The 24,263-nt window shown below is 48.6% G+C and overlaps 1 protein-coding gene across 1 annotated transcript in view; it reads left to right on the top strand.

Annotated features, from left to right (window-relative positions):
• Positions 1-722: 722 nt before the first annotated feature.
• Positions 723-24,263, top strand: part of kiaa1549la (KIAA1549-like a) — a gene marked incomplete at both ends in the record, with an annotated part of 56,521 nt that continues 32,980 nt past the window's right edge. Inside the window, 5 exons of the mRNA XM_079742768.1 lie at positions 723-852; positions 21,175-21,660; positions 21,845-22,031; positions 22,254-22,879; positions 23,267-23,382. Coding sequence (XP_079598894.1) covers positions 723-852; positions 21,175-21,660; positions 21,845-22,031; positions 22,254-22,879; positions 23,267-23,382 — 1,545 coding nt within the window. The remainder of the gene's footprint in view (positions 853-21,174; positions 21,661-21,844; positions 22,032-22,253; positions 22,880-23,266; positions 23,383-24,263) is intronic.

The raw sequence follows: 24,263 nt of genomic DNA on the forward strand, positions 1-24,263 counted from the left end.
CAACCAATGACAGAGGGTTAGGGTTAAAAATAGTACATTCTTTGATCGTATGGATTTAAGTAATGGTTTGAATATTTGCGTCCATAAATTATCTTTTTGTTCCCAGAATAAATCCATTGAAGGATTCAAATCTCATTTTTTTTTTGAGATTTAATCTGATCCAGCTGCCTTCATCCCCCACCAGGGGTCGCATGTTTTCCACAAGGACTCGATTTGCCAAAGAAATGTTCTGGGCAGTCCTTGCTGGCGTCATCAGTGGCTTAATATTTGTATTCTAATGGCACCACGGGTTATGCGGAAGGGTAAATAACCAGAGAGACCATCGTTTGACACGGCCCAGATGTAAGAATGATGAAGCCGTTGGACTAGGGTCGGAACGAATCGGAATAATTAACCAACGTGACGCTGCTGCTGAAGACAATACACACGCACTGCTCGTATGCTCGATGTGTGTTCAACGATGAAGAGCGCTTTCCAGCCGCATTAGGGGTGCAAACAGGATTCACCCAATCTGTCTTTCATGTACTCTGGTCTCCTTTAACAACCTCATGGGGAGATCGTAGATTCTCCATACTTGGGAGTAGGTTGATCCAATGCATTTCACAAGAGCAACACCGTTAAAGAATTTCGATTCGGAATTAACTGGTTGAGCCATGTTTAGGCAGAGCATTAACAAAGCCGTTTCGGGGTTCGGAGGCTTGACGGAATGGCCCGATTTTGGGATGCTGTTACCGGTTTGCTTGGCGACAAACGGAAAGAAGCCACTGGCGACGAATGGCACGCTGGCCAGGTGTTCTCTGACCGTGTGGACCCTGGTGCTGCTGCTGCTGCACTGCTCCCTAGCTACCGAAGGTAAGACTCCATAGTGACCAAACTCTACCCCGATGTGTGCTGCCGTCTCCATACTGCAAGGTTAGCCGTATTGGTATATCATAACAATAATATATCAACAGATTGCCTAGCCTGGCTTCTCTCCTGTGCACCGGGCACTCTGCCCCCGTGATCTACTCGACTATAACGTTTGGCGTGTGTATATAACCAAGCCCATCATTTCGGAGTCAGTAGCTATCATTAGTGTAGATTGAAGTTCACATCATTGTAACTTCTCATGCTTTTGTATTTTCTGTCTTCTTTTTTTTTTTAAATCTTGTTCATTAAAAAAAACTATTATAACCACACAAAATACACACAGGTCTTTGCATTTAGCCGTGCGGTGACTCGCGCCGTGCGACGCGCAACGCTTCGGCGCCGCGTGTTTTGGTGTTGGGAACCCGGTGTCCGCGCGACTGTCGAGCAGCCCCTCTAGACCCGATAGAGTGGCGCATACCGCCGAGGTCACTCACCTCTGGATTGTAGGTCTACAGGGAAGACGTTTCCTATTCAATATCAACGAATTATTTATGTTGCCAAACAGCCAGCTAGCCATGGGCACGACGAAAATAGAAGCGCGTCCTCACAGTTGTCATTGTGTGAGATGGGCTTCATTACGTGAACCTAGACCCATCAGGGAAACTAAACCTCTGCTGAGTACAAGACCATACAAAACCATGACAACAACACCTCCAGCAATAACCGCAATTATACTAATATTATATAAAAAACATAATTTTAATTTCGTCCTGGGGGGTGGGGGGGAATGGACTTGTTCATTGGTAAAATATTATTGTACATTTTTAAATGATGCATCTAGAGTAGGTCTATATATTCGGCTCAGTGCAATCAGATTTGTTTTAATATGTTGTGTTGGCCCTTCTCCACCTCCTCACGGTATTAGAACTGATCTCAGGCCTGTCTCTGAGCCCTGACAACAACACCACAGAGACTCCAGCTCTCATCACGTCTCAGTTTTGGCTTAACCCCCGGTCATAAAAAGATTTGATGCAATTGCTTCGCTCCCATCAGACAGACGTCTGCTGCTGTTTGGGGCAGAGATGTATTTTACCTCAGAGTCTGCCTTCGGATGGAACTTGTTTAATATAAGGAGGTGTTTGAAACACATCATTTATGACGATTCACTTCAATATTCATTATATTTGGTTTAATATAGTTATGTTCATAGCATATAGCTATGTCTGAGAACAACATGATAAACATAACACTGGAGTTTGTATTCATACACTGATTACGTCTCAACACTGAACTAGATAACTACAAAGGACTGCGATAATGAAGAACGCTTTTCGGTTGCGAGGGTCCTTGAAAGACGCCCAGCCTTGCAGATGTTTCCGTGGCATCAAACAGCCAACCGCAGCAGCGGCAGGATCCTCAGGCGGGGTGCGGATGGTAAACAGCTGGACGCAGACTCCTTCCCTCCTAATTAGGCTGGCTAGTTGTTGTCCTGCTTCGCTCCTTTGTTCCTTAATGACCGGGCTTGCCCGCCTGCTTGCTGATGGAGTGACCGCCCTGCTTGCTGACTGGCTGACTGCCGCAGTGGTTAACTGGTCTCGGTCTGACTGGCTGATGGGCTTTGCACCTGCCGAATGAGAACATTATGCAAGTCACTGTCCGAACTTCCCTCGCATCTGAAGTCAGGTACCAGAGATACCTGCTTAGTCCTCCCACAATGCACTGCTGCAGTTCAAGTAGGGGATTCATAACATGTTTGCCAAATTGACCATAATCAACACAAATGGTTGAATGTTCCACTCTTATGTATCACAATAACCTTGTTCACTGTCAGCAGGTTTCCTACACAGGACATGTACGCTTATGTCCGCTTTCTGTAGCAAATAAAACAAGTATAGTCGGTGTTAAACATCTTGAAGAGCCATGTTTCTTCTCTGCTCTCTTCACCATTCATAAAAGAATTCTGTGGTATAGTGGCTCGAGGGTGATAGTTCAGTACATATGTGTGGGTTGTTTTGCATGTTGCGTGTGTGTGGATATAACTGCACATGTTTCAGTGTTTTTTATTTAAAAGATTCTCGCATTTCTCACCCATTAGCTGCATCCTACTGGATGGACTGTGTTACCATGGGAACCATTCTGCAGTCACTGCTGTTTCTTGTCTTGCCTTTGTTCTTGCCAATCAGGCATTAAAATAGCCCGGGAAGGAGTCAGGTCAGAGCCACTCGCTTAATAATCAGTGTCAGACACTGGCACGGTGGCACACTGGGTAAGATAGAAGTCTGTGGCGCTGGCTGGGTGCCAACGGAAGCCTCTTCTTTCTGTCAGGGTTTGGACGCAGCTCAGATCAACCATGTTAGCTGCTGCTTATGGCTAATGAATGAATGGTGTTCAGATTTTCTCACTTTTAAATATATTCTTCAAGAATGAATTGTGGGACAAGAATGAATTGTGTTCCTTTCCATCTGCATGGCGGGTATATTTGACTGGCTTCACAATTGCTTGAAATCGCTTACTTTCAACTTTGGTTTGTTTATAGTGCAGTGACTTAAAGGTGGTGGAGGCAATTTATTTAGATTTATACGAAAGAAAAATAATTGCTATCTGTGGTTGTGATAAACCCGGATGCATCCCGGGCAATAATTTCAAACGTCCCAAATGAAATGATTGATTTGGCAATAAAGTGTTTCTTATCTTATCTTATTAGGCGCCCCATACCTGTCAATCTCCTTACCTGCCCAGCTACCTCTGACCCTCTGCCCAGGCACTCTTTGGGCATATCAAGAGTCTTCCACTAGGCCTAAACCCCGCGAGCTAGTCGTGTGTTTTGGGAGAGCGGCTTTTGAAGGGAACGGGAGGGTTGGGGCTTTTTCAGTCGGATACTTTCAAAATCGAATTGAATCTCTTTTTTTTCTTCTCCAAATTGCCTAGCTTTAAGCTGAAACCATGACCGATCCCTACGTAATGTAGAACAATAGAGTTTACATTTTTGTACTATAAGGAATCAAGCCCTCCTGGCTGAAACCAGTCACCAGCTCTTGGTCGGACAGATAAAAAGGCTAGTGAGCGACCCACCAGGGCAAATGAGTGGAGGAGCTCATATCTTGGTCGATAACCATGTAATGAACTGATCAAAAAGGCTGATATGTAACTGGCACACTGTATCAATGCAGACTGGAGCTGTTTCTACAGCGGCCGCACTCACTGCTCTTAAATCGGATGGGAAATTCACTAACTATTTGACGAGGTATATGTTTTGTAGATTTGTCGAACATGTTTGGTATTCATTCATCCTTTTCTAGCAAGCAACCGTGTGACTTCAGCTGTTTGTTTTAACTAACAGGTTGCAAGCAAGCCAAACACAAGCCAAGCAGTGCATTGACCCCTTTTACACCTGGCATCGACATGCCTTTTGGGCTACCGGTTTTTAATCGGATGTCTCCAAAAGACATGGTAATGCCAGGTGTAAAGCAGGTCTTCGTATCAAACAGTAAGACAAAAAAAGTACAAATTTGTTCACATTTGGTGGCCTGCTAGAGGGAGGGAGACAAGAGAAGAAGTCAAAAAGACTGCTGTTCTGCGGTCCCTTTTTATTCCTGGTCAAATATCGGCTCATGTTGACCCCTTGCTGATGTTGAACTCAACGTGAGTGCAATAAAAATAAAAACCTCTCATCCTACGTTGTAAATCTTCGCACATGTGCAAGCCAATGAGAGAGAAGGGATATAAATCAACTCCGCACAAAGTGTGGTCCTAGTTCAGAGCTTGCATGGGCTTCCACATTTCCATGGCACTAAGGGCTGATGGATGAAGCCCCATGTGGAACTCTGTGTTTAATGCAGCCTCCATCAGGCACGGAGCCGGGGACGAGACAACGCATTGACACAACTGTTTACCCTGTGGCAGCCCGCTCCACTGAATGTTAGCCTCCAGTCAATCCCTTCTTTCATTCTTTCTTTCTTCCGTGCTTTCCTGCTTTACTTCCCTGCTCCTTTAAAAATATGTTGATTCATTGAATTAACCGTACAAAAAACAGAGCTATTTTTAGCTTCCATGTGATGGTTTGTAGTGTTGCCCCGAGCTGATGGATTCTGACATCAGGCTCCTCCTGATGTTCACATATCCCAGATATCACACAAAAAAACCGAAGGAGTCACACTAGGGGTCTGCTCCTGTTATTTACCAGGGCACAGGAAGCAGATTAAATCAGATGAAGATATGTCTACTCCTTGTGCCCTGATTACATGAAAGAAGCACTCCCATAATTAATGCTATCAGCAACACCTGTGTTTGTCGTACGATGACGCCTCCGTGTGAAAAGGATCTATTACTTAACATGCCATTAATATGCTGCAGAAGCACTTACAGGGGCTGATCCCAGTCCTATTGGCAGGTCACATGACATCCAATCAGCTGATATTGACGGTAATGCTGCTGTGTTTCCTGTGAGGAGGAGGAGAGCGGGGTCGGGGGGAGCTGTCCGTCTCCACTGCGCATGTTTATCCGCGTGCCGTTTGGCCACTGCCCTGATTTGTGGCTCTCTGGTTGGCGGCGTCTCCCCAAACTACTCTGATCCAAGCGTAATGATGCTGCCCTTCTGGCGTTGTGCTACACAGAGGGCAGAACAACCAAATTAAAAAAAATAGAAGATAGTAACTTTTCGAAACAGAAATTCAGCCTTGGGATTGGTTGCCCAATCTTCGAATAAATAAGTGATTTGCAACGTGTTGAAGGCACCTGGTGCAAATACAGGTTGGATCGACACTGACACTGGCGTGATGAAATCCACACGGTTCCACGGTGTAAAATAATGTACTACCTTCATTTTTCACCGTCTTCTGCTTTGCTGTGGCACAGAATAACGGTTGTATAAAACGGGTTTATGGAACTCTCCTTGTTACCATGACAATCGATTGGACTAGCCGGTCTGTACGCCCTCACCATTATAATGGATGTGATCTCACTCACAGATACACACAAACACTCACAGGGTGTATTTCTATATGTGTCTTCCGTTTTGCACACATACCTTAGAGAGAGAGAGAGAGAGAGAGAGAGAGAGAGAGAGAGAGAGAGAGAGAGAGAGAGAGAGAGAGAGAGAGAGAGAGAGAGAGAGAGAGAGAGAGAGAGAGAGAGAGAGAGAGAGAGAGAGAGAGAGAGAGAGAGAGAGAGAGAGAGAGAGAGAGAGCTCTGCTAAGTATTTCTTCCAGTTTGTGTATTAATTGTATTATGCATGGCGGGGTCTGATTGCTAGACATGTGGGAAGGATGAATCACTGTGTGATAATTAGATTTTTAATCCCAATTAGCCACAGTTCATATTACCCATACATCTTTGGGGGATGCTATCAGAATACACGGTTCCTCTTTGGTTTTGGATCATTTGATGTGACGTTTAGTTTAGAGTCATGTGCAAGATGTTTTTTGATTTAAGGGTGTTATTATTATTTGTATAATGACATGTTGCCTACTTGATGTGCAAGGTGTCATAAAATAACACTGACCCCAAGTTATGCAAGAGCACAATGTGTCTGAAATATTCTTTATTTGTGCAACAAGCAGCCAATCAAAAAATGCCTGATTAATTATAGTGCTCTGAAAGACATCTTAATCAGATCAGAAGTTATCTGAGTAAAGTGACAATGCATTCCTGAAGCGAGGAAGCAGCAAGTGTTTATTTTTCAATTAATTGTTCATTAAACTACTAATACACTTAGTTGATTATCAAAGTTATTATCGATTAGCTCACTGTTGATCGTGTAATTGACTACTTAATCAACTAATGGTGGCCTTGATGGTGTGATCACGTTATGAAAGAATCTGTTGTCATGGCCCTGGCACGTATCGTACACATTAACACAACACATAAGCATCCTAACTAGGGCTGTGCAATTCTTCCAATTTTGATTGTGATTTTGATTTTTGGTTCAACGATCTCCAAACTAATATAATCAAGGAAGTATTTTCTTTTTTGCTGGATCCAGCTGGATCCATTATTAATTTATTTTCGATTTTTTTTAAAGGGAAATTCCAAAGTTCTCAGCTATAAAGTGTTTTCTTCTAAGTGAAATGCTGAATAAAGGCATCATGTTTTTCAACTCGAAAATAAAAGTTTGAATAATCATGATTTTACTAATGACCAAGATAATCGTGATTATGATTTTTTCCATAATCGAGCAGACAAAATCCTAACAATGGAAAAACCAGTGCGTCAACCTCCCCCTTAAATAACCTCCTGCTACCCGACGAGGGAACGTGCACGAGTCCATCCCGTACGAGGTTGTCGGGAGAAGCCTGCAGAGACTTAACAGACACATCTAGGAGCAGCAAAGATGCCGATCACCTGGGGGAGAGCGAAGCAGGATGAGGAAGACCACTGGAGGGAGGACATGAAAAATTCACATGCACTCAAATTGCTCACCGAGACACAGAGAAGGGGGGGGGGGGGGGGGGGAGAGAGGGAGGAGAGGGAGAAGGGAGAAGGGGGAGGGGAAGAGAGAGGTACGTAGAGTGAGAGAAGGAGGAAGGTGTAGGAAGATGGATACAAAGGAAGAGAGGTGGAGGAGGAAGTGAGACAGGTGCAGAGGGAGGGGGGGGCGGTGAGTAAAGAGAGAATGAGTGAGAGAGGGACGGGGGAGACGGATAGGGGTTTGAGTTACAGACAGAGCTGGGGATAGGGCGGCCAGCGAGAGATGGAAGGAGAGAGATCATGAGGGAGGGAGGGAGGGAAAGAGAGAGCAAGAGAGATTGAGGAACAGGGATTTATACCCACTCCTGCCTTCCACTTACTGCACCCCTCCCCCCCCATCCTAACACACATCACTCATCTCCCAGTGGTCTACACACTCTGCACACAGTGGTCTACACAGTCAGATGTCTCCACTGCCTACATGTGTGAAGCCCCCCCCCCTTGGTTTAGAGTGCAGTCTTTTTTGTTTTTGTGTCTGATCGTGTCTTCCATATAGTTTGGCACGTGTGTGTGACATAACACGGCCTTGAGGACGTTTGTGCGTGTGCGTGTTTGTCTGCGCCAACGTGTGCGCGCGTAGCGCTCCTACACATTGTTTAGCATGTCCTTCAGCCTCCGACTGCACTCTAAAGGTCAAGGGGAATACGCATTGGGTACGGCTGGGACTCTATGGTGGCGCTGTAGGTGCGCAGAAGGTCCTCTCCTTTAGGGAGCCGGCTGCGTTCCCATCCAGTCCTGCAACACAGGCAGGGTCACGCTGGAACACTGTTGTGTAACGACAGCTGAGGAATAATTATATTCTCCTTCGCCCGCCTATTCTGCTGCGCTGAGTTCACAGCCACAATCATGACCACCATTGCTGTAGTTACTATGGTTACGTGGCAGCGTGAAAGAGGTTGTAATTCCGACCGTGAATGGACATTAAGGTGTGTGCATTTGTGTTTGGTCAATGTGTGTCTGTTTGAAGAGTGAATCTTTCATGTAAAGATTAATGCTTGTGAGGATTGTTTTAACAGTAATGAAATCACTCAGGCCATATGCTTTATGTTGCGTTTATGTTCTGAATGCTGACCAGCCCCAGCTTCTTTGCTGAGGGTTATCAGTGACCTATGACCGACCAGTGCTCCCAGCTAATAGAACCAGTGTGCGCTGGGTCTCCCAGTGAGCAAGCGTAGAACGCCAGACCCGGAACACGGCTCTAACAACATAACTCATGTTGACGTAATTCATAAAAGTAATGAGCAGCATGTGAGCGAAGACGTCATCCAAGGCTTGCCCTCATGACTTTCTGACCAGGGTTATGAAGTGATCTTACTCCATGCCGGATTGGAGGAGAGCGAGGTAGAGAGACCCCTTTGTGATGCCTGGGTCGAATACTTTCAGACATGGCCATTTTAGTTTTTTACTGAATAATCATCTCAGAGGAAGAAGAAACCAACAGGAGGTTCAGTTGTCCTATGCGGTATCAGATGGTGGTGCTGATACTCTGGGGGCCAGGAGGGTGGAGGCTGTCCTACACGTTGATGGTGGTGCTGATACTCTAGGAGCCAGGAGGGGTGGAGGCTGTAGCAGTGTTGGTAGCAGTGGAGGTCATCTGATATGATGAAGTTCAGATTCTGCCTCATGCTACATGCAGCAAAAGCAGCTGTTGGTTCGTTGTTGCGGTTGTTGTATTATCTCCCCAAGCAGTTAAAACAACGCCTCATGAATTATTTAGCAAATGTCACCATTCCTGCCCGGACATATCCTCTCTCTGGACAGTGCTTTAGACCAGAAAACCGCCTTGTGTAAAAACGTTAATGTATGCTATTGTTAGACAGGTGCTATACTATAGTATCCTATTTCGTCCAGAGTATTCTACATGTCTCTCTCAAAGGGCTGGTTACTTGTTAGAAAGCCCCCAGTAATGTGGCACAGGGACAGGGAGGATCAGTAAGGACTGAAATAGCCAAACTCCTTTATAATCCACAGAGATCCGTTGAAGCGGACACATCCGCCAGACACAACCCAACCCTCCTTGAACCACACACACGCACGCACGCACGCACGGACGCACGGACGCACGGACGCACACACACGCGCGCACACACATTTATCTTCATCTGTCATCAATGAGTTGCTGTGACTCAAGCAGAGCTTAGCAGCAGATAGATATCAGTGTGTGTGTGTTCATTTTGCAAACAGAATGTATTCATTCTAGGAAGGTGATGTCATCATTTTTTCATCCCCTTTGTTTTACATCTAATAGGCTGGAGTGTGAGTGTGAGAGATGCTTCAATCTCCATTAAGTTTGTTGAGTTCAGTTCACCACTTGATTGCAAACCACACATTGTTTTAGTTAATAGATCTCAATATTTTTTGACCCACCCACAAGGACTGCGATAAAGCATATATTTTATTGCAGAAATATTTTGTAGTAGTGTATATATATTTATACACCCACCATTCATCTTTGTAATTCAATGACAAGGGCTACAGGTCAATAAGACGCTTAATAAAGGCAAAAAACGATAGCAGGAGTATTTGTGCTGGATGGAAGCCCTAATGGAAGTATAAGCTGGCCCAACGTAGCCCTGCTGTACTGTAAAACAATACCACGGTTCCGCTCGGTCAGGTATTCAGGGACATCTCCGTTTCAAGTGCTCCCTGGCCTCAACATCCCGAAGGGAACGAAGATTAGCATGCAGACGAGCTGTCGCCACCGCAGTTCAGGGCGGTTCACGGCAAGTGCCCAGAGCAGGCCCTCTCCCCTTGACTCAGCCGCGGCGAGCCAGTGGGGGGGGCGCACGGTGTTGGGGTGGAACACTCTGACCTCCCCCATGTTGTACCGACCGGTTCATCTGCACGATCGGGGAGAGCGGCCACGAGGTCGTGGCATGCAAAGGTTATCTGGTCGCCGTTGAGTTGCCGTGATTGCTCCCGAGGTTTAGGCTGATGCCTGCGGGCAGCGCCGTGGACTCAAAGCCAGAGGGGAGCTCGTAGCGTGGGAGGATGAGGTTAACGGGAGGGTCCTGGTGCGCTTTCATCCAGGGTTTCAGCGGTACGCCCTCCAGTGGATTCGAGGGGGGTTAAAGACGCCGGGGTAAGCGTGCAACAGGAGCATCGGCTGCAGCAGTCGTTGAAAGATGAGATGGTAGTACTGTCAGGATCTTGGCCCGCATGAAGCCACATGCAGGGGTAGAGTTTAGATTCACACAACAAGGGCATACTAGACAGCAACATGAGATCAGGAAGCAAAAAAAGAGAATTACCAATAAGTACCAACTGATAAAAACAAAACTGACAAAACCCGATCCCTCCTTATTTCTAACCAAATGAGAAGTTTCAGAGCTCATACTTTGTCATGCAAAGAAAACCCATTTCAAAATCCAATGAAACGCACGCAACCTTGAATGAAGGTAGTCTGTAGCTTTAAAGGATATTTCACATGCAGCGACAGGATGAGTCGATGTATAAATTATGCTCTGTCCACCGTGTCCCCGGGCAAGCTGTAACTGTGTAGGACTGTATATATAAAGTCGGTGTTCACAACTTATGTACCTGTACATAAAGACGTGCTTCAACTGAGCGTCATTTGCGTTTGTGTGTGTGTGTTTGTCCGTGTGTGTGTGTATGCTTTTGTGTACGGAAAGATTTGTATTTTCTAATACTTGTATTTCTATGTTTATCTCTGCACACACACAATTCTCGTATGTTACGCTTTTTTACACAAGAGTTTAAACAACTCTTTTCACACAAACACACACCAACAATGTATAACCCCACAACATTGTTGTGGCTAATGAATATACCCACACACATAGCCACAGACACACACACACACACACACACACACACACACACACACACACAGCCTACCGCCTACAGCCTACCCCCTACAGCCTACCCCCTACAGCCTACCGCCTACCCCCTACAGCCTACAGCCTACCGCCTACCGCCTACCCCCTACAGCCTACCCCCTACAGCCTACCCCCTACAGCCTACCGCCTACCCCCTACCGCCTACCCCCTACAGCCTACCCCCTACAGCCTACCGCCTACCCCCTACAGCCTACAGCCTACCGCCTACCCCCTACAGCCTACCCCCTACCGCCTACCCCCTACAGCCTACCGCCAACCCCCTACCGCCTACCCCCTACAGCCTACCCCCTACCCCCTACAGCCTACCCCCTACAGCCTACCGCCTACAGCCTACCGCCTACAGCCTACCGCCTACCCCCTACCCCCTACAGCCTACCGCCTACCCCCTACCGCCTACCCCCTACAGCCTACCCCCTACAGTCTACCGCCTACCCCCTACAGCCTACCGCCTACAGTCTACCCCCTACCGCCTACCGCCTACCGCCCACAGTCTACCCCCTACCGCCTACCCCCTACAGCCTACCCCCTACAGCCTACCCCCTACAGCCTACCGCCTACCCCCTACAGCCTACCCCCTACAGCCTACCCCCTACAGCCTACAGCCTACAGCCTACCGCCTACCCCCTACAGCCTACCCCCTACAGCCTACCCCCTACAGCCTACCGCCTACCGCCTACCCCCTACAGCCTACAGCCTACAGCCTACAGCCTACCGCCTACCCCCTACAGCCTACCCCCTACAGCCTACCCCCTACAGCCTACCGCCTACCGCCTACCCCCTACAGCCTACTGCCTACCCCCTACAGCCTACCCCCTACAGCCTACCGCCTACAGCCTACCCCACAGCCTACCACCTACCGCCTACCCCCTACAGCCTACCGCCTACTGCCTACCCCCTACAGCCTACCCCCTACAGCCTACCACCTACCGCCTACCCCCTACAGCCTACCGCCTAACGCCTACCCCCTACAGCCTACCTCCTACAGCCTACCACCTACCGCCTACCCCCTACAGCCTACCGCCTAACGCCTACAGCCTACCGCCTACAGCCTACCGCCTCATGCCTGGTTGTCTTATTGCGTTTGTGCGTCTGTGTTTGTGCGTTTCTGTGAATGCAGAACTACAATTCACCCCTTTGTGTTTTCTTTTCTTGTTTTTCTTTTGGTATGTAATTGCCACTTCAGTGGGCCAAAAAAATAATGTTCGCTCTATTTTAGACTTCCTTTTCTTTCAAACTATTAAACTATTAACTCTGTTCAACATTATTATTATGAAAATATTATGAACCAAAAATATGTCCAGTAAGTGACTTCTTAATCTTGGCAGGGTTCAATATTCTTGTCGTTCTATTTACATCAGCACTTCCTACATTATTGATTGAGAGCTGTCAGGTATAAGGCAGACAGCAGCAGTTGTAGGAGTAATGGCCCGTGTAATAGATTTATCAATTTCATATCATATTAGTCATGGTACAAGAGACATTGGTAACTTGATATGCCACCGTCTTTATATGGACAAATAAAGGATCAATACGGAATGAATGAAAAAATGTAATAAAGAAATAGGTTCACTCTTCCACAGACTAGTTTGGGATTAGCTATTAGACAATTGTTAAGGTCAGCAGCCACACATTATGAATTAAATTAAGCCAAATCATACAATCTATTCTCATATTCCAACCAAATTTCAGCTCCCACTCCTCTATCTTTACTTCTCTTTCTTTCCTGTCAGATCAATAAACCATTCGATTCGATTGGTAAAAAAACATACCAACAAATCAACCCTGAAAGTGGCCATGTTCATTCAGTGTGCAGGCCGCTCAGCCTACACTGAGCTGAAACATGTTCATTCAATGTGCAGGCCGCTCCGTCTAGAGGAGCACCTGAGGCAGGTTAGTGTTGTTATTATGATTAACCCAGGCTTACTGAGACCCAGTGACCCATCAAACAGAAGGCCCCATGGACTAGGTCTGCGTCTTGCCTCACAGCTAAAGGCTTTAGGGATTGGACTGGGTGGCTCTAGCGCATGTCACGTATTGTGAACTAAAGTCTCAACCCAACGACGAGATGATTCACCCATTAGGGATTGAATAGAGTGTATATATGATGCATACGTAGAGTCACGTCACACTAGGGACGAGAGAAATAGCCAATTGGTCTAAAGGGAAGATAAAAAGAATCACAACCATAGGGAAACCAATCAGCGTATGAATAAAAACGCGACTAACTGCATCGATGGAATCAGTCCAAATAGAAATACATGCAGGGCACTTTTCTAAACGAGACGTCCAATGACCAATCTTTATTCCATTTACAATGGAAATGTACCAGTTGGTTTCCGAATTGCCTTCAATTTTCCAATTCTATTAAGTTAAGCTCTGGGTCTTGTTGCTAAAAATTGACGTTTGCAGCACTGCATCTTTTATGCATTGAAAATGGAACACAGGAGGACATGAATACAAACGAAATCATTTAGGATAGACATTTCAGCCAAACTGCGGTGAAATGTGCTTTAAAAACGACCTCACTAATATCGTTGAAATATACCCCACTTACTCAGGCAGTTATTTTGATCTTGCAGGTTTTATTTTTGATGAAAACCTCATTTCCCTCTTATTCTGTTTCTGCGTCTGACCTTTGGTACTGGCTAATCCTCCCAAGTCCTCTGCAATATTTTTATTCTGACCGCATTTTTCCATTTATCCATAAGCCATCGCCACAATATGATGTGTTAAGCCTTTATATACCCTTTCATCTCCCTCGCTGCTAAATAATGCTCTAATCGTAATCCGTCTAATGCAAATAGCTCTTGTCTGATTATGAGATTTAATGTTCTGTAAACATTTCAGGCTGCTTGCTTTTTCCCAGATTCTGGTTGAAAGCCAAACTATTTCCCTCTAATTAATTGCAGCTCCATTCTTTGTCAAATTTACACAGAATTTGTCAAAGTTCAAGCAAACGTTTGTGCGAGGTAAGAAACACTGGATGTCTAGCCAAATGAGCCGTCTATTTCTCTCGCTGTCTCTCTTTCCCTCTCTCGTTGAATTGACCAATAGAGGATCGGAAGGCCACTGCCAAGCTTTTTCCTTTTTCGTTCGGGAGCTATTGTCAACGCAGACTTAAAAAACGGCGGTTTTGGACTTCTTCCCATAGAGATGTAATACCCGATACTCTTTATCATCTCTGTTACCTATCCATCATCAGTAATGCGTTTCAGTACTGGTCGTGTTCGCAGCGAACTGGATTGATGTCAAGCTGAGCGTAGAGCCGCAAAACCCTGCTTTATTTACGCACTGCTTCTATTTCGGTCGGCGTCTTGCTGTGATTGCATTTTAAACTGACTAGTTTGTCCCTTACGCAACCGCTGAAGCCAAAGACATTTATTATACACACAAAACCAGCAAAGCTCTAATTCATATTGAGATACACACATAAATGCATTGGAAATACAGGGGAATTTATCATGGGAAATTATTAATGACTTCTAGGCATTATTTAATCCTGCAAATAATGTATTCCAATACAAATAAAAACGTGCAAAATAGCTACAATTTAACTTTGGCTTTATCAAAAGCTCATTTAGGTTGGGTATGAAAGCTGGATGATTGTAAGGGTCCCTGGACTAGTGCTGCACTTCACAATACTGTCTACTGACACTGAAGACATACTCTGCTATGGAAATTGGTTAATAATAGTACAAAAAGGCTGCTGAAATACCCAATGCACAGCAATGTACACCATCCTCAAATACTGGCCCATCCGATTCTGGTTAAGACTTTAAGATTGGTTTTATTAGACAGTATTAAAGCATTAAAGGATTCATTGACATAAGAAACACACATTTCTATTTATTTTACATCCCTTTTGGAAGCTCCCATGATCTGTTCATGCTAACAATGATTGCGTGCTGGTTTACATTTTGTTGACATATGAACAATTTGAACTGTTCTACTTGTCTCTTAGCATCTACCTCATGGTGGATCCTTGACCAATCCAATCAACTCTTAATCCCATATCCCATCTATTCGTCCATCCATCTATCTAATATCCATCCATCCACCGTCAATCCATCCATGTCTCCATCAATTCATCCATCCATCCCTATATCAACTTTCCATCCATCCATCCATCCGTCCATCCGTCCATCCATCCATCCATCCATCCATCCATCCGTCCATCCATCAGCGTTCCATCAGGGCCGTATCTCCGTCCTATTCAACACATATCTGCTGTCCACGCCTCCACCAACAGATGGAGGCTATGAATAGTTCCAGGAAATGGTAACCCGGGGTTGGAAGGCCTCCCTCTGTTGGACAAACGTATTGGCTGGGGAGCGGCGTGCCCCCACCGAGTCTGGGAGCTCAGTGGATCAGCGCTGGGCCGGAGCCCAGAGCTCCCACTCTCTCTTCATTCAATCTCCAACGCTTCTGTTAGCCATATTTGTTAATATGCTCGGAAACAACGGTTAACAATGGTGAAGAAAGGCATTGGCTTGTGTTGATGATCCCTTCTGTAATCCACGGTGCACAGTGCGGCAGTGTAGCCGAACGGCACCTGTTCTGTAGTACATTCTCTTTCTCACTCTCTGTTCACTCTCTGTCTCACTCTCTGCCTATCTAAAGGGCCTTTTAGTCAGATTTGATATATTGTGTAAAGTCCCGAAATAACTAGAAATTTTAAAATAATTGGTGAAATTTGGCTTTTCATCACAAAAAAAGATTAATTCAGTTGTTGTAGTTAACAGCTCCCTCACCCCCTCCCCCCCCCGAAGCCTTGTTGGCATGGTGACCGCTTGGCAGAGATCCCTGCTCCCTGCACTCCTTGTCCACCTGTCTCACTCACAGACAGGAAGCGTGTGTGTCGTGGGTGTGTGTGTGTGTGTGTGTGTGGATGAACTCGCACTGGCCAGTCGTAGCGCCGCCTGAGGTGCAGCAGAAGAAGATGCTGTGAGTTGTGCGGCGGTCGTTGATCACCTCCTGGAGCTCTGAACGAACCCTAAACTCTAACCCCTAACCCTAACCCTAACCCTAACCCTAACGAACAGTCCTCTGCTGGTGTTCATGGACCCAACACCCCTCTCCTGGTGTTCATGGACCCAACACCCCTCTGCTGGTGTTCATGGACCCAACACCCCTCTGCTGGTGTTCATGGACCCAACACCCCTCTGCTGGTGTTCATGGACCCAACAGCCCTCTGCTGGTGTTCATGGACCCAACACCCCTCTGCTGGTGTTCATGGACCCAACACCCCTCTGCTGGTGTTCATGGACCCAACACCCCTCTGCTGGTGTTCATGGACCCAACACCCCTCTGCTGGTGTTCATGGACCCAACACCCCTCTGCTGGTGTTCATGGACCCAACAGCCCTCTGCTGGTGTTCATGGACCCAACAGCCCTCTGCTGGTGTTCATGGACCCAACACCCCTCTGCTGGTGTTCATGGACCCAACACCCCTCTGCTGGTGTTCATGGACCCAACAGCCCTCTGCTGGTGTTCATGGACCCAACAGCCCTCTGCTGGTGTTCATGGACCCAACACCCCTCTGCTGGTGTTCATGGACCCAACAGCCCTCTGCTGGTGTTCATGGACCCAACACCCCTCTGCTGGTGTTCATGGACCCAACACCCCTCTGCTGGTGTTCATGGACCCAACAGCCCTCTGCTGGTGTTCATGGACCCAACACCCCTCTGCTGGTGTTCATGGACCCAACACCCCTCTGCTGGTGTTCATGGACCCAACAGCCCTCTGCTGGTGTTCATGGACCCAACAGCCCTCTGCTGGTGTTCATGGACCCAACACCCCTCTGCTGGTGTTCATGGACCCAACAGCCCTCTGCTGGTGTTCATGGACCCAACACCCCTCTGCTGGTGTTCATGGACCCAACAGCCCTCTGCTGGTGTTCATGGACCCAACACCCCTCTGCTGGTGTTCATGGACCCGCCGGCCCCTGGAGGCGCCTCGTCGGGAGGTGTCGGAGAGTGTTTATGTGTTGGGCTCAGGGGTTCTCCTGGCACCAGCTCCCTCGCAGTCGCCGTGCCAGCTGGCAGGAGCAACCCCCTTACCCCCTCCCTCCGAGAGCTGGGCACTACTCAAGCCCTTCAACCTGCTCTCTGCTACTTGTGTGGCGCGGCTCTCATCCTGATTCACTATCTGCTTGTGAGCTGAATGTCCTCACACTCCAAATTAGCTCCATGATATGGTTTGGGGTAAACAATAATAATGTTGAATGGTGTCCTGTTCTGATTCATGTTGATCTGTTTTTAACCCAGCTAATCCACCTCAGCTCTATCCACCTTTATCTATCTATCCATCTGTCTATCTGTCTATCTGTCTCTCTGTCTCTCTGTCCATCCGTCCATCCATCTGTCTGTCTGTCTGTCTGTCTGTCTGTCGGGGTCGGCTTAGCTCAGGAGGTAGAGCAGTTGCCTTGTAACCGAAAGGTTGCTAGTTCGATCCCCAGCTCCTCCTAGCTGAGTGTTGTTGTGTCCCTGAGCGAGACACTTAACCCTTAACTGCTCCTGACGAGCTGGCTGTCGCCTTGCATGGTTGACTCTGCCGTCAATGTGTGTATTAACCGACGTAAGTCGCTTTGGATAAAAGCGTCTGCGAAATGCCCTAATTGTCTGTCTACCTCTCGTCCGTCAATCCATCTTCTATCCATCTCTCAGTTCATCTGTATCTTTCCCTCCATCCGTCCCTCCACCCAGTGGACGGTTGGTTCTCCCAGTGGTCTGCCCGTCCTGGCTCCCAGTGGAGGGTTGGTTCTCCTGGTGTGCGGCTCTCTGCTGGAGCCGGTGCCTTCACAGATCCGTCCCCCCACCCGTCCACCTGTCCACCTGTCCACTCGTCCATCCATCTCCCCCCACATAAAAACAGAGATGATAATAGTTGCATTATTATCCACTGAGTAATTCATTGAGTTACCATCAGTGTGGTAGGAAGCAGAGTTGTATTTGAACACGGCGTTGAAGTGAACTATGAGCGCTGGAGTGGAAATGAGCCTGAAAAAAGGGTCTTCTGGAGTGATTTACTCCAAGGCTGATTTGTGAGACTAGCGGCGACCCGTAGCATCTGTCCGACGTCAGATAAACAACCTGCTGGCACTGGGAGCCTTCCCAGCAGTGGGGATGATTAAAGCTGATTGATTAAAGAAAAGGTTGTGGGGCCATTTCATTCAAGCGACCGTGAGTGTGTGTGTGTGAAGAGAAACCATTAATATGCGACTGTTAATATGGTGACAGTTATGGGGACTATAAAAATCCATTTGACTCAGAACAATGTGTACATCATCCCCGGCCCATAGCATGGTTTAACCTTCCTCTCAAAAGGTCACTCGCTCACGAAATTATTGAATTCCTCTGACATGGCGTGTGTGTGTGTGTGTGTGTGTGTGTGTGTGTGTGTGATTTGAAGCTCCAGCAGTGGATGTGTGAACGTATTAAAGTGAAAGGGATGAAACTTTCATGTGACATGCTGCACTGATTTCCCTTTCTTTTCCTCATCGCAAGCTGAATGGCTAAACCATCAGCCGTATTATTTATTCAACGGCATAACAGGAAGGATGAAAAGCAGCCTGTTTGGTTTTGAGGATTGTCAGACGGAAAGAGAGATAGAAAAGATAGTAGGAGAGGTGTTATTAGTGGATCTTAGTGCTGGCGTTGGCACCATGAATAGCTGATGGATCCATGAATAGAAGACTAGATGACTACATGGGTGGAAGGATGGATGGATGGGGCGCAGATGTAGGTCTATTGTGAGTGTAAGTGAGTCTGTGTCTGGGTTATTTAACACCGCAGGTCCCGAGGATATAAACTAAGCTGAGGGCTTGTTCTTTAAAGCCCCCATCTCTTCCTATTTTAATTAATCAATCGTCTATTGGGACATGCATGAGCGTGGGAAGTGTGCGGCTGGCAACCACGCACGCGTCGCCAACTCGTGCACGCTTGAACACTGTTCCACGTGTGCGTGTACAGACACACACACACACATGCATACACACAAACACACACACAGAAACACACGCACACACACACGCACATGCATACACATGGCTCTGCAAAACACTCTTGCGCTAGATTTATGCACGCATGCAGGCACTCACAAGCACAAACACACATACACACACACAGAAACACACACACACACACACACACACACAGAAACACACACACAGAAACACACACACACAGAGAAACACACACACACACAGAGAAACACACACACATACCCACACACATACGCTCGCGCGCACACACACACACACACAAACCCACACATGCATACACCCAGTCACACATTCGCATTCCCTCGTGCCAGGAAGAAGGAAAGTACAAATTGGTCTGGACGATGGCCAGAATTGTTCCACACTACGGTCCCTCAGATAGATCAACACGGTTTACTTTGCCAGCGGGGGGGGGGGGGGGGATAGAGCTAGTGGGTAAGCTAGTACCTAAGCCAGTCATCCGTCAGTCATTGCACCCCCCCCCTGCGCGGCGTCCCGCCAGAGCAAGGTGCCTTTCAAAACGAAGCGTCAGGCGTCCGTAATCGCATCAGGGACGGGCGAGAGCCGGCGCCCGAGGAAGGCAAGGGGCCACAGAGCTCAAGGGAGCGCGTGACCTTTAACCTGCTCCGTAGCAGGGTGGGGGGGGGCTATGCATTCTGCTTTGGTGGTTTTGAACCAAACAAGTTATCGGCCGTGTCGACCGCATCATTTCATTTAGTCATTCATGTCTTATTTATTTGTCTAGTCCCTTGTGTATAGACGTTTATTGAAACTGTTTCTAGGTGTTGTGTTGTTGTGAAATGTTAGATACATTTTGAAATACAGTTTATTGTGGTCCAAATTGATGATTTGGATTTGTCTATCATCAATCGTGCTGCAGTATTGAAATCAGAGTCATCAACCTTGTTTCATCAGAACACGTAGATTGTGGCTATTCACATTTCTCCACTGCAGCAACATTGTGATCAGAGTAGTATGTGTGAAATCATAGTTCATAAGGGTGTATTTGTGTGTGTGTGTGTGTGTGTGTGTGTGTGTGTGTGTGTGTGTGTGTGTGTGTGTGTGTGTGTGTGTGTGTGTGTGTGTGTGTGTGTGTGTGTGTGTGTGTGTGTGGGTGTGTGTCCTAGTTTATGCATTCTGGAGCATCTAAATTAATTCCCTATGCTTTATCCTTTAAAAACACAAGTGACCTAGTTTCTGGAATTTCTTTACTATTTTATTACATTTGCTGTGTGTGTGAGTGTATGTGTGTTTGTGTGAGAGATCACTCCATTCATATAACAATTCAAACCTAATTGAATAAGCTAGCAACAGCAAGTATGTGTGGAGTGCTTGTTGGTATGTGTGTTTAAATTAATACATATCTGTATGCCTACTTCCTTTTGTATCTTACCCCCTTGTGATTGTGTTTATGAATAGATGAAAGAGCAGAGATTAGAAATGAGGGATGACGAGAAGCTTGTGAATGAGTAAACAGATGACTCAAATACGCAGTATGAAGTGCTGCCAAAGACCACAAGTCTTCAGCCAGTGCACAGTTTCTCCTAAATGTTCCCAATCTTAATTCTCTCCGTCTCTGTCTCCCTCTCTCTCTCTCTCTCCCTGTCTCTGTCTCTGTCTCCCTCTCTGTCTCTGTTTTTCTCCCTCTCTGTCTCCCTCTCTCTCTCTCTCTCCCTGTCTCTGTCTCTGTCTCTTTCTCTGTCTCTGTTTTTCTCCCTCTCTGTCTCCCTCTCTCTCTCTCTCTCCCTGTCTCTGTCTCTGTCTCTTTCTCTGTCTCTGTTTTTCTCCCTCTCTGTCTCCCTCTCTGTCTCTGTCTCCCTCTCTGTCTCTGTCTCCCTCTCTGTCTCTGTCTCCCTCTCTGTCTCTGTCTCCCTCGCTGTCTCTGTTTTTCTCCCTCTCTGTCTCCCTCTCTGTCTCTGTCTCCCTCTCTGTCTCTGTCTCCCTCTCTGTCTCCCTCTCTGTCTCTGTCTCTTCCTCCTTCTCTGTCTGTCTCTCTCTCAGTGGCCAAACCCTCAGACAGTCTGGGAGCCTCCACGGAGCTTGAACCCGGTGCTGCAGATGCTTCTGGAGAAACGGGTTCCCACGCCCGGGCAGAAGCCGGCACAGAGGAGTGGAAGCCGGGCGTCAGCACGGGGGTTGTCCCGCCGGCACGGCCCAGGGAACCAGCCGCCCTCTCCCCCCGGGGCCGCGCCCCGCCCCGGGGGCAGAGGGGTCCGGGAGAGAGGGCGGCCTTCATGCTGGTGGACCCCCTCGCGGGGCGGCTGCCGGCCGCGGGCATGCCGCTTGGACTGCTCTCTAAAGCCGCCTGGGCCAGAAGCTCCTCGTCGATGCCCTCTAAGACGCCCAAGTCCAAGGCCGCGTCCCAGCCTTCGTCCTCCGCTGCGGCGCGCGCTGCCAGCCGAGAGAATCAAACGGCCGCCACGCAAACGCTGTCCCCGATCGCCACCAGCGCCAACCTGTCCAGCAGCAACTCCAGCCCCGACGCGGGTAACTCCTTTAATTCCTCGCAGCACTTCGATATAAAAAATCATTTGACACTCGGACGATGTTCTACTAGGATTTCCGATGTAGCTCATTGGTAGTGTAATCCTGTTTATTGAAGCGTTTTCCTGAATATGTTTTGTAAACTGATGTATATTTTTATAAATGTCGCTGGCTCCGCCTCTTCCAGAGGAGCCAATGAGCAGCCTCCCTGCCTGGGACCTGCCCACCATCCCAGAGTCGCTGCTGTCCACCCTCGGCGACCACGACGTCACGCTCCCTGACAACATCACCAGCCCCTTCTCCACCCACCAGTGGAACACCACCGCCCCCGGGCGCACTGGGAACAGCTCCGAGCAGAGCTCCACCTCCAGCACGCCCACCAACACCACCACCACCACCTCCACCACCTCCACCACCACGCCCACCTCCACCACCTCCACCACGCCCACCACCACCACCACCACCACCACCTCCACCACCTCCACCACGCCCACCACCACCACGCCCACCTCCACCACCACCACCTCCACCACCACCACCTCCACCACGCCCACCTCCTCCACCACGCCCACCACCACCACCTCCACCACCTCCAGGATGCACCTGACTCCGCCTCTCGCTGTCACCACCACGGCCGCGCCGCCGCCTTCCTCCACCGGGGGCAGCACCCTGCGGGCCCCGCGGGCGTCCACCGCGGCCCCGGGGCCCCGGCGCACAGGGGCCTCCGGCAGCCGCCAGTCGACCACGGTAACCGCGGCGACGCCTCCTCTGACGACCCCCCCGGCTGCGAACGGGTCACGGGAGGCCCCGACCAGCCCCGTTACCATGACGACCACCACGGCCGCCATGGCTACCTCCCCTCCGACCACCACCACCACCACCACCACCACCACGCCTCCGACCACCACCACCACCACTACCACCGCCCCCACCACCACCTCCACCACCACCACCACCACCGCCGCCCCCACCACCACCACACCTGCGCCGACGACGACCGGTACGGCGGCCAGTACGACCGCCACCGCCGCTGCTACGACTCGCACCGCCAGCAGAACCACCACCGCCACAAAGACAGGCACCACCGCCGCCGCCGCCGCCGCCCTCGTCCCGGAGCGAACCACGCCGGCTCTGACCACCACCGCGGAGCCTCTGCCCAGCTCCACCTCCGAGGAAGGGGCGCTGCCCTGCAACATCACCGAGAAGTACTGGCTCAAAACGGGTGGGTGTTGGCGGAACGCCGCAGACAAGGTTGTTGGGACGCGCTGAGTGAAGTGTGCTTTTGTTGGGGAATATGCTTACTTTATTGCTGTCATTCAGTTTTAATATCTGTCTCACTCAATCTCTCTGTCTGTCTGTCTGTCTGTCTGTCTGTCTGTCTGTCTGTCTGTCTGTCTGTCTCTGTCTCTCTCTCTCTCTCTGTCTCTCTCTCTCTCTCTCTCTCTCTCTCTCTGTCTCTCTCTCTCTCTCTCTGTCTGTCTCTCTGTCTCTCTCTCTCTCTCTCTCTGTCTCTCTCTCTCTCTCTCTGTCTGTCTCTCTGTCTCTCTCTCTCTCTCTCTCTGTCTCTCTCTCTCTCTCTCTCTCTCTCTCTGTCTGTCTCTCTCTCTAGTGCTGTCCATCCAGCTGCGCCGGAACCGCCTAGATCTGATCCTGAAGCAGAACCTGGCCAAAGGGCTGAGCCACGCCCTGCAACGGGCGCTCAACGACACCAACGCCAGCGCTCAGGTCAGCCTCCCTCCTCGCTCTATCACCCAGAGTCACCGCAGTAGGTCAGCTGCTCTTACAGCTGTATAGAGCCTTTTCACAGAGGCCTTATCATAGGATAAACAAAGGCGTCACTCATTATCCCCCTCACTAACGATGGTCGTGCTCCTTTGATGCACCAGGGCACAGGAAGTAGACCCAGCTAGTGAAGATAAGTCCACTACCAGGCTCTGGTACATCAAAGACAGCCAATAATTAGTGTAATGAGCGACACCTGTTTGTGTTTTTCCTCTGATGACACCGCTGTGAAAGAAGGGGCTATGGGTTGCCAGGTTGGTGGGGGGGGGCAGGAGTGCCACTGTATCAAAGGGGGCCTACACACAGCCAAGACTCAAACCGACGGCCAACTGCCTTCCTCCACCACGCCGTTGCCTCTCGACCTGCTGGCGAGAAGGGTTGCAGCGCGAAGACTACCGCCAACTACACAGCAGCGTGTACGCTCTGCGCGGGATGCAATAAGTCTCCTTAACATCGGGTGGCGTTAGTCCGCCCCTCCCACACACTGCGCTGATTTGCTGGTTTGTGTGCTAGCAGCACACAACCAATCAGAGGCTTGGGGCCTCAGAACCCAACGCTCTCAGACCTTGCATGTTGAATCGGATAGTGATCGATATTTGCGTTTTTTAACGTGTATCGGCATCGGCCGATACACGTCCGCCGATTGTATTATTTTATGTTTCAAAAAATTCAATGCATTTTCCTTTTTTGTTGTTATCATCATTGTGTAATTTTTATGGTGTAAATTGAGGGAGCAAAAGCAGTATCGGCGCCAAATATCGGCTCACGAAAATCGGCAGCCCGTATCGGTCATCGACTTAGGCTGATGAATAGAAATCGGTACC

The sequence above is a fragment of the Pollachius pollachius genome (genome assembly GCF_949987615.1).
Source record: "Pollachius pollachius genome assembly, chromosome: 9".
Classification (NCBI taxonomy): domain Eukaryota; kingdom Metazoa; phylum Chordata; class Actinopteri; order Gadiformes; family Gadidae; genus Pollachius; species Pollachius pollachius.